This window comes from Primulina huaijiensis, chromosome 2 (assembly GCF_012295235.1).
Source record: "Primulina huaijiensis isolate GDHJ02 chromosome 2, ASM1229523v2, whole genome shotgun sequence".
Classification (NCBI taxonomy): Eukaryota; Viridiplantae; Streptophyta; class Magnoliopsida; order Lamiales; family Gesneriaceae; genus Primulina; species Primulina huaijiensis.
Genome location: NC_133307.1, coordinates 31,079,324 through 31,089,085, shown reverse-complemented (window position 1 = coordinate 31,089,085; position 9,762 = coordinate 31,079,324). Strand labels below are relative to the sequence as shown.

Sequence of the window (9,762 nt, the reverse complement as noted above, 5' to 3'; positions counted from 1 at the left end):
TCGAATTCATAATTTCGTTTATATCATGTTGAGCACTTTTAGAATTCCTATTACAAAACTATTTCCCAAATGTCCCTCTGCCTTTGGAAATCAGTTAACTAGTTACACGCTCCTTTTCTATCCTCAACATATCTTCGTTGCGTCGATCAACATTACACCTAATGAAATACTTATGGACTAAATGCAGATGATCACTGAAATATAATTATTTTAAACAATATAATATCACATATGGAGGTCAAACGACTATATTATACTGTTATAAAATTAATTTCCTAAATTTTGCGGGATCATTCAATGAATCATATACACATAGGTGTACGTCACCACAACCATGTTTATGAAAAAATTAAAATTTTTAAAATTAAGCATGCATCATAGGTATTATATGCTATAATATCTAAAAAAAAGAAACAAAATTGTCAAATGAATGTGCATCAATACGTTACATATATATATATATATAAGTTCACACTCATTGAATCATATTTAATGATAATCATTGTATGGTGACAAACTCCTCAATAGCTGACATATTCTTAAAAAATAAAATTACGATGTTTTCCAAAGTTATATCGGACAAATATATGACTCAATAGCTGACATATTCTTAAGAAATGAAAATTAAATTTTAAAAACTTAATTTAGAACTCGTCTAATATTATAAATAATTATACAATAAATAAATAAAATAGAAAGGGTCTTGAATATTATATGCTTGATATACACCAATGAGTATATTCTGTGCAAGTTGAATTCATTGCATCGAGTGAATTTGCTCTCCTTTTCATAACGAATAACGGTGTAATTCACCAATGAGAAATTATTTGAATTTTTCCATCATTATAATAAAATATAATATAATAAACAAATTTATTAACGGATAGGAATGTAAGAAAAGGAAAGCAAATTCAAATCTTTACACGTGCAGACACCCTAGACAATATTTATCTACGCGTATCCTAAGATTCTAACCTTGCTAAATTATGCGGAGAAAATCACACCATTCGTCAGCAACATTGGAGTAGATCATAGCATGAACCCATCAACAATTTAACTGAAGAATTCTTTTATTACAATTCCATTCTTTCTTTCAATTATTATTATTATTTGGTTTATATGTATAAAAAAAAGTTATATCAGTGAACACAATGATAGTTACATATTAAATATATTTAATGAGGTTTTAATATTACCATTTACCCATCATACATGTTAATCTTGTATTCTTCTTTGATGCTATATATATTTTTATTCTTTAATAAATTGACTAAAATATTTCGAGGTACTAAATCTTCGTTAGTCTTTTTAACCTCTCAATGTGACACAGAACAGACTCGTGAGGCTCGAAGTGGAAGAGGCCGGTGAAATTTAGATTTTCAAATTAAAAATAAAATTAATACTTTTTAAATTTATTTTTTTTTACAAATTTGGTATGTTATTTGTTTTTTTTTTTTTTTTTTTTTTTTTTGGTTTTTACAATTTTGATCATGATGATGATAATGGATAGGATCCGGCATTAAACCCGCCCCATTTGAGGCTGGTCTAAACATGGTCAAATGAATTGTGGGACATGCTCGTTGTCATCTTTATAAATATATTTTTGTGACAAATATTTAAAAGTCAAAAAATAAAATAAAATAAATTTTCACTATGAAAACGGTTTTGACAAAATTTTGGGATTACTAAATATTTATGTGAAGTTATTTTTCAATTCATTTCGGATCTTCTTTTTTAAATAGTTATTGCTTTCTTTTATGGAAAAATTATGTGTGTGTAGGGGATGTAAACGATCCAAACCAAACCAAACAGTATAAGGCTTGAGCTTGGTTTGTTTAATATTGTTTGAGGCTCAAGCTCGAGCTCGATTCGAGCTTCTATTATCAGGCTCGAGCTCGGTTTGTATTGAAATTACTGAGCTCGAGAAAAGCTCGAGCTCGGCTCGTTAAAAGCTCGTTTAGCATGTTAATCAAGCCAGGCTCGAGTTTGATTCATTAATAGCTCGTTTAACATGTTTAATAAGCCTGGCTTGAGCTCGTCTCGTTTTCGAGCTCGATAAGCATAGAATTGAGCTCTAGTTTGAGTTTGAATCGAGCTTTTTAAAAATTAAATATATCTATAAACTAATTTTAAATCACACATAAAAATGTAAATTCATTCATAAATAACCAAAACGACACAAATAAGAGCTAAAAAAAAACATAAATCAGTATATTATTGAACATCCCAAAATCATACATCTAGAATATTCATTATATACTGATATCACCATATAAATAACAATGACATAATTTCACCCCTTTAATACTCCAACTAAGTCTGGTGAGAGTAGAGAGGACGTTAGAGAATCCATTAAAATCAGGAATTACGAAATCATCTCCAATAACAACTAGTCAACTACCCTGCAAAGTCCATTATAACAATTTTTTAATAAAAATGATGAATGATCCAAGCAAAGTCAATTTAATATAATATTTTAGTATAATAATTTGTAAAATTACTCAACTTGTATATAACTTGGTTATGTAAATTTTTAAGGAAAAAGAATAAGTTGATGTACTTCTGTTAATTTATTTTATTTATTGTATTTTAAAGAACATTTTAGTAGAATGATATGCAAATAAGATTAAAAATGTAATTGTGACTAAATGGTGTGAATTGATCATTTTTTCAAACATGTCTTGTATTCAATTCCTTCCACTGACATTAGTATCAATATTTTTATTTGTCAACTCAACAAACGAGTCAAGCTCAAGCTTACGAGCCACCTAAACGACTCGAGCTCGAGCTTACGAGCCACCTAAACGAGCCGAGCTCGATCTCGCGCGAGCCTATTATCGAACATGTTTGCGAGCTCACGAGCCGAATATCCTTAGGCTTGAGCTTGGTTTGATTAAATTTTCGAGCTCAAAATCGAGCTTGGGCTTGGTTTGATATGATTAAAAAACAAATTCAAACGAGCTTTTTATCGAGCCGAACTTCGAATAGCTCGCAAACGGTTTTATTCATTTACATCCTTATGTGTGTATATAATATTATTCCATACTATGGAATCTTGGTTAGAGCTAATGATTAATGCGCAAGTAACATGAGTGATTCTGATTTTGTCCTGCAGAAACCCAACTAAATCTAACACAAGATCAAACACACACCGACCACGATATATGACTTCATTATTTTAGTGAGAAACACACCGATCACGATATAATCTTGGAATTAAGGAAAATTTCCACGGTAATATTTGTGAACTTTAATATTTTATGATCATATAATATCCAACGGTAATTTATTATTATATTATGGTTGAAGATTTATCCGCAAAACTAAACTAGCAATTTTGTTAAAAAAAATCGGTTAAGATATATAGTTGACAAATTTTCAATCAAAACCTTCTTCCGCTAACTAGAAAGTGAATCTCTATGTTCTGATGAGAGTGTCGATTTAGGTCGCGTGAAGACACTTTGATAAATTTGGAATTGTATTAAATTGTCTCTATTATTGAGTGAATTTGAAATTCATTATAATTAATATAAAATATTATATAAACATGCATTTATGATATTATTTCTCTAAAATTACAAAAATATATTATGATATATTTAAAATCCATCGATCCAAATACAACTTAAAATTCATGATTTTTGAGCAAACTACATAAAACTCGAAAAGAGAGAGATATCACAGGAGGTAAGGAAATATCAATGATTCAAGGACCAAATTATAATAAATATGTCAATATACACATTAATCCACTGAAATGTCAAATAAATAAAGGAATATTTGATTTACGTTACGTTTTCAGAAAAATGTTTGGATTTGGATCATTGCTATTATTATTTAGGCAACTGTATATGGATTTGTGCCATTGCAAAATCAATCTTATAAATCTCAAATGAATTGTCAGAATCAAATCTATCGATCCCAATGAACCTGTTAAGATTGATCCTTCTTCTGGAATCTGTTTCTTTAATAATAATAATGATGATGATATCAATCATGCATGCATGTTAGGCATTTTGATATATTTAGGGAGTTGATTGATAAATATTTTTATTTAGATTTGACCAAATTAATAGTTATATCTTCACTTACGGGAATCAAATCTTTATTTATTATTTCTTCAGTTGGTTATGCTATACTCACATTGGAAAGAAGTAACAAATATATCACTTACTGGTCTAAAGAAAATGATGTAACATTTGTATAACAGAAAATGAACATAGCATGTGGAATCCATACTGTATTTGTGTGTATGTGTGTGTGTGTGTGTGTTTTATTTATTTATTTATTTATTATTTTTATGAGCTTGATATAAATTCAAGCAATCTGAACCGACAAAATAAATCAACACCGTTCATTGCATTGACTCTCTCCATATATTGTTTATTTTATATTTTTATTATCGTCATTATTATATCTTTACTATCATTCTATACTTTGACTTTTAATCATTGACTGATGAGAGACGTACCAGATGAATAAACAAATGTACTGATTTGTAGGCACAGGTTGAGGGATAAGAATAAGATCATATAATAAAAATAGGTAGAGTCAAATTTTATATTTAATTAATTATTCCCAAATCTGATGCGTTTTGACATAAATTTCAGTTTGGAAATCATTTAACTGTGAAAATTTTCCTTGTCGAGAAAAATAAAATAAAGATGGTACATAAATTAGTGCGTTTTATGAGATAACTGTTTTTTAAGAGATTTTTTTGGACTAATATACGATACAAAGGTGAAAAATATAATGTTAGCACTAATCGAGTAGAAATTATCTATTTTAATCGAATATTATGTTGGATATTTAATCTGATACCGGTTGCCAAGTCTGTATGTATATATATATTATCATAAAAGGGTTGAGATTATGTTTTAAAATGAATTTGAATTAAATTACGTCTCTAATTATTGAGAGAGATTTATGTCACTACATCATGAGTCGAGAGTCGTGATGACCGTAAAAAATATTTGTGTATGTTTTGGTTGTCACAGGTAGTTGATACTATAGCTACAGCAACAACCACCAAAGTATTTGCATTTTAGAATTTTAATTCATGATATATAGTATGTGTTGCAATTTTTTAGGTTTAATGAATGAAAATTAAACAATGAAGTTGAAGGAAAACATGAAACGATAGCACCGGGGTCCGGGGGACAAACCTGAGCTCGGAACGCGCATAGGAGCTGCATGGAAATTTCTAGACAGTAGGTCCGTGCTGGTGCAAACTCTTATGGCCGCCACAACACTTGGTGCTCTGCCTGGAGTTTTCCAAGCAACGAAGGTGCACACGTGCTATTTAATGAACAGTTGTGATCATATCTCGAGTTTTCATACACTATTTCATTCGAATGGTGTCTTTTGATGATTCCTTCATTTCTCTTCGTCCAAGAGACACCCCATGTGATGCAATATCATGTCCCTTCATAAAACAACATCAAATAGAGAAGATCAAACAAATTTTGGATACATTTTTCATACTTGAATCAAGCATTTGCATTTCAGGTTATCGAACTTGTCATTTATTGTGTTGTAATTACAAATAAAAGTTGTTGTATCTTGAAAGAAAATTGTCAAATGCTGAAAACACCAAGAACGAAGTAATATCTTCTTAAAAACCTATTGTTCAACACTTATCTATATATTTTTATTGTCATTACAGATTTAAATTTACACACTGGGTACGTGCTGGAATATTTGAATCCATTCTATCTTATATTATATTACATTTTTTCCATTCAATTTCTATTTTGAGCTAATGAAAAATTCAATAATTTTTATATGCTTCCTTTTTAATTATCTCATGTGTAGACGGGTCGATCCAATTTATATCTATAATGAAAAATAATTTTTTTTACTTAAATCAATATATATTACTTGTCACTTTAATTATATGCATTTGACGTAAAAAAAAATAACATTTGTTACTCAAGTTAGCATATATAATTTTTTATAACATAACTAACAAAAAATTATTCCTTTGCAGTGGAAAATAATAATTTGTATATAAAAAATAATAGTTTTAATAAGTTGGTTGGGGTTAGGTTCGAATATTCGTCTCACAAAGTTGAAAATGAGACGGTGTTATAAGAATTTTTGTGTGAATTAAATCTAATGCATGATTTACGATTGAGTTTTATGTCAAAAATTATGAATAAGTTGTACTTAAATATATTCAACCACGTATTTGGTGTCATGTTGCGTGATTTAGGACAGAAAATATCGTTTTAGCACGTAAAGATACGTACATTCAAGGAAGTTGATAGGTTAATATTTTAATGTTGTTGACACATTAAATTTATTTTTATCAATTTATCTTTTTCATTATATACAGGACAGAATAATACGCGTTGTCACCTAGCTAGCTAGATATTTACCGGTCAAATATCTGGATATTGAAATAGAACGTGATCGACATACTTTTCAACGTGTTAATTGGGAGAAGGTCGTAAAAAAATAGTGTAAAATACCAAAAATAACTTAGATATATTTTCTTCCAACAATGTAAGTAGCAGTTGAATAATGCCAAAAATATATCAAACCTCTTCATTAAAAATATTATTACACGAAGATAATAATAAAAAATATCATATAATTTTGTTATCGTTACTTATGTGGACACAAGAAATCCTCCGTTTTCTTTAACAAAATATTATAACAAAAAAATTTATTGGATACAAAATTACAGCTGGATAGCTCATTGAAGTTATCTCTCAACATTAATCGACAAAAATAAAACTAGTTTTCACGACTTCTAGAAAAAATTCACATAAGCTAGTAATAAGTCCAATATTGTAAAAAAACAAAATAATTGAACAAAACATTCTTTTTAATTGTTAATAATAATTAAAATATTTAATTATACATACCACATATGTGCTCTAGATGTATGGGTGAAACAAATAACTAGCGTTGACATTAATTAAAGATGCCATGCCCCATGAGGAATAAACAATAGCTCTTCTTTTCCTGTATATATATAGACCTAATGGAACGCTAATTTTAGAGCATAACTGCAAAATTTGTAGATCTATTATTCTGTGTTCTTATTTTGCTACATATTCTTAATTTGATATACATATATATAATCTCTATGGCGATACCTGTAATTGATTTCTCAAAACTCAATGGAGATGAGAGATCCAAAACCTTGGCTCAAATTGCCAATTGCTGCCAAGACTGGGGATTCTTTCAGGTACTTTCATTTCTTTAACTCGAATTATATTCTAGCATCTTAGTAATTTCATGCAATACATGATATCGAGAAGTATTAAATTAATTCCTTTCACTTGTGAACAGTTGATCAACCATGGAATCTCTGAGGATCTCCTGGAGAGGGTGAAGAAGGTTGCTTCTGAATGTTACGAGTTTGAAAGGGAGCCTGGCTTCAAGAATTCGAAACCGGTGAACCTGCTGAAGGAATTGGTTGAGAAGAAAAGTGATGACAGTTTAGTAGAAAATGTTGATTGGGAGGATGTGTTCTTGCTCTCAGATGATAATCATGATGAATGGCCTTCAAAAACACCTGGTTTCAAGTAAGTTATAATTGATCATAAGATGTTCTTAGAATATTCAAATAATTTTATATAACAATTTTAAATATATTACTATTAACAGGGAAACCATGAAGGAATACCGAGCTGAACTGAAGAAACTGGCGTTCAAAGTGATGGAAGCAATGGACGAGAACTTAGGCCTGCCAAAAGGGTACATCAACAAGGCGTTCAACGGTGGAGAAGAAGAAGAGGAGGAGAACTTGGCCTTTTTCGGGACAAAGGTGAGCCACTACCCACCGTGCCCTCACCCAGATAAGGTCAACGGCCTCCGAGCCCACACAGATGCCGGAGGCGTGATCTTACTCTTCCAAGACGACGTAGTGAACGGCCTTCAAATCCTAAAAGATGGGGTTTGGATCGACGTGCAGCCGATCCAAAACGCCATAGTGATCAACACAGGTGATCAGATTGAAGTGTTGAGCAATGGCAAGTACAAGAGTGTCTGGCATCGGGTTTTGGCATTGCCTGAGGGGAACAGGAGATCGATTGCCTCGTTTTACAACCCATCTTATAAGGCCACCATTGAACCTGCGAAGGAATTGGTGCTGGCTGAGAAGAAATTAAATGTGGAGAATTCGGCCAAGTATCCCAAGTTCGTGTTCAGGGACTACATGTCTGTTTATGCTGAACAAAAGTTCTTGCCTAAAGAGCCAAGGTTCCAAGCAGTGAAAGCAGTATAATTAGGGTTATAGTGCAAGCAGTCTTTGGTAGCTAGGCTGTCTCTCTTTACGTTGTGTGGGAAGTTTAAAAGGGTTATTGTTTAAGTTAGAAGTAAGTTGTTTCGATGTCGTGTGTGTTTGTTTGCTGGAGAAACGTAACGCAATGTGTGTTCATTTGTACCTTAATAACGTTCCCAAAATCTATCTTCTCATGGAATATACATACAACATTTCCATTCTCTTTCCTTTAATACCTATTTGTTTTCATTTATTCTCAAGCGGAAACTCTTTCATTCACAATATTCTCATTTTTTTATTTGGTGGAAAGGCAGGCATTTAGTTTGAGTACAACCACCGTGTAGAGAGTAGATAGAGTCATGCAGATGCATTGAATTAACCAGGGTGTTGATATCTCGGAATAACAGGATTACGAGCGACACTAAATAGAATACAATGATTTTGAATCTTTACTCGTGAGTTGCATGGTTTCGAGTAAACTAACTTCATAAATATTATGGAATAACAATTAATGACAGACAAATTTTAGGAGCACAAACTATCGTAGCTAAATTTCGATCAAAAGCGGCATTAAGTACATGAGTAAATTCGAAGAACTTCAAAGTACGTTCTTCTGGAATTGCAATGTTTGCATGTGTATATACGATGACTGGTCTGCTAAATATGGTGATTCAAGATTAAAGGATCGGAGAAAGACTACGCAAGTTCTTTTGAAAGTGAAGATCCTAAAAAAGAAAAATGAAGTAGGAATTGATGTGAGAATATCTCCACATGTTGGAGATAAACATATCTACATATATATTTTCAAAATACATTTCTAGATAATATATCTAGCTTATCACCATCAACAACCCAACCTCAAAATGTGAATTTTGGATATAGAATATTATCGAGATAACATGATAACTCTTTTGACCACATATAAATAACCCTCCAAAGTTGAAAGATATTCCATCCAAATTTTTTGGTTACACGCTCTCTATAGCACTCTGAATTTTCGTGCGACAGTAAAGATTGCTGAACGAAAAAGAAAATTTGAAATTTTGAGCGTTTCAACAGCAAGTAGAAGACCATTGTCCATGACCTATTGTCTTCGATAAAAAGAATTGAATCTGATCTTCATTATTCATAATGTACCACATGATTTTATCAATATGTTGTTCAAATTTCAGTCCAATCCAACAATGATAATCCTGTAAATGGTCTTCACAAAAATACTGTGTATATTATTTGCGAGAAAAATTGAGTTTATATTTGTCATCCCAAAACGATACCAATCAACTCAAAACACGATCTTCACATTACACAATTTAGTTCACTTCCTTATGAATGTTCTGACCAAATTCCATATCGATCTGACTGTTCGATATATCGCAGATTACGTCTGAATATATATATTTTTTTAACTAAAAGTATATTTTTAGGCACCATCACAATTCGAATTCTTAAGTGGATAAGAATTCTGAAAGTTATGACATGATGTGGTCTCTAAGCGGTCTTATTATAACAGTTCCACTACCTCTTAC

The 9,762-nt window shown here is 31.0% G+C and overlaps 1 protein-coding gene across 1 annotated transcript; it reads left to right on the top strand.

Moving 5' to 3' along the window:
• Nucleotides 1–7,017: 7,017 nt before the first annotated feature.
• On the top strand, nt 7,018–8,469 carry LOC140961707 (1-aminocyclopropane-1-carboxylate oxidase 5-like). The gene is made up of 3 exons (XM_073420374.1): nt 7,018–7,198; nt 7,303–7,538; nt 7,621–8,469. Exons 1-3 carry the CDS (start codon nt 7,097–7,099, stop codon nt 8,237–8,239), a joined length of 957 nt encoding a protein of 318 aa, XP_073276475.1. The 5' UTR covers nt 7,018–7,096; the 3' UTR covers nt 8,240–8,469.
• Nucleotides 8,470–9,762: the final 1,293 nt, after the last annotated feature.

Coding starts and splice junctions, on each gene's coding strand:
- LOC140961707 (XM_073420374.1), top strand. CDS start 7,097: ATGGCGATACCTGTAATTGATTTCTCAAAACTCAATGGAGATGAGAGA. Junction 7,199..7,302: donor AAGACTGGGGATTCTTTCAG/GTACTTTCATTT, acceptor ACTTGTGAACAG/TTGATCAACCATGGAATCTC. Junction 7,539..7,620: donor TCAAAAACACCTGGTTTCAA/GTAAGTTATAAT, acceptor TACTATTAACAG/GGAAACCATGAAGGAATACC.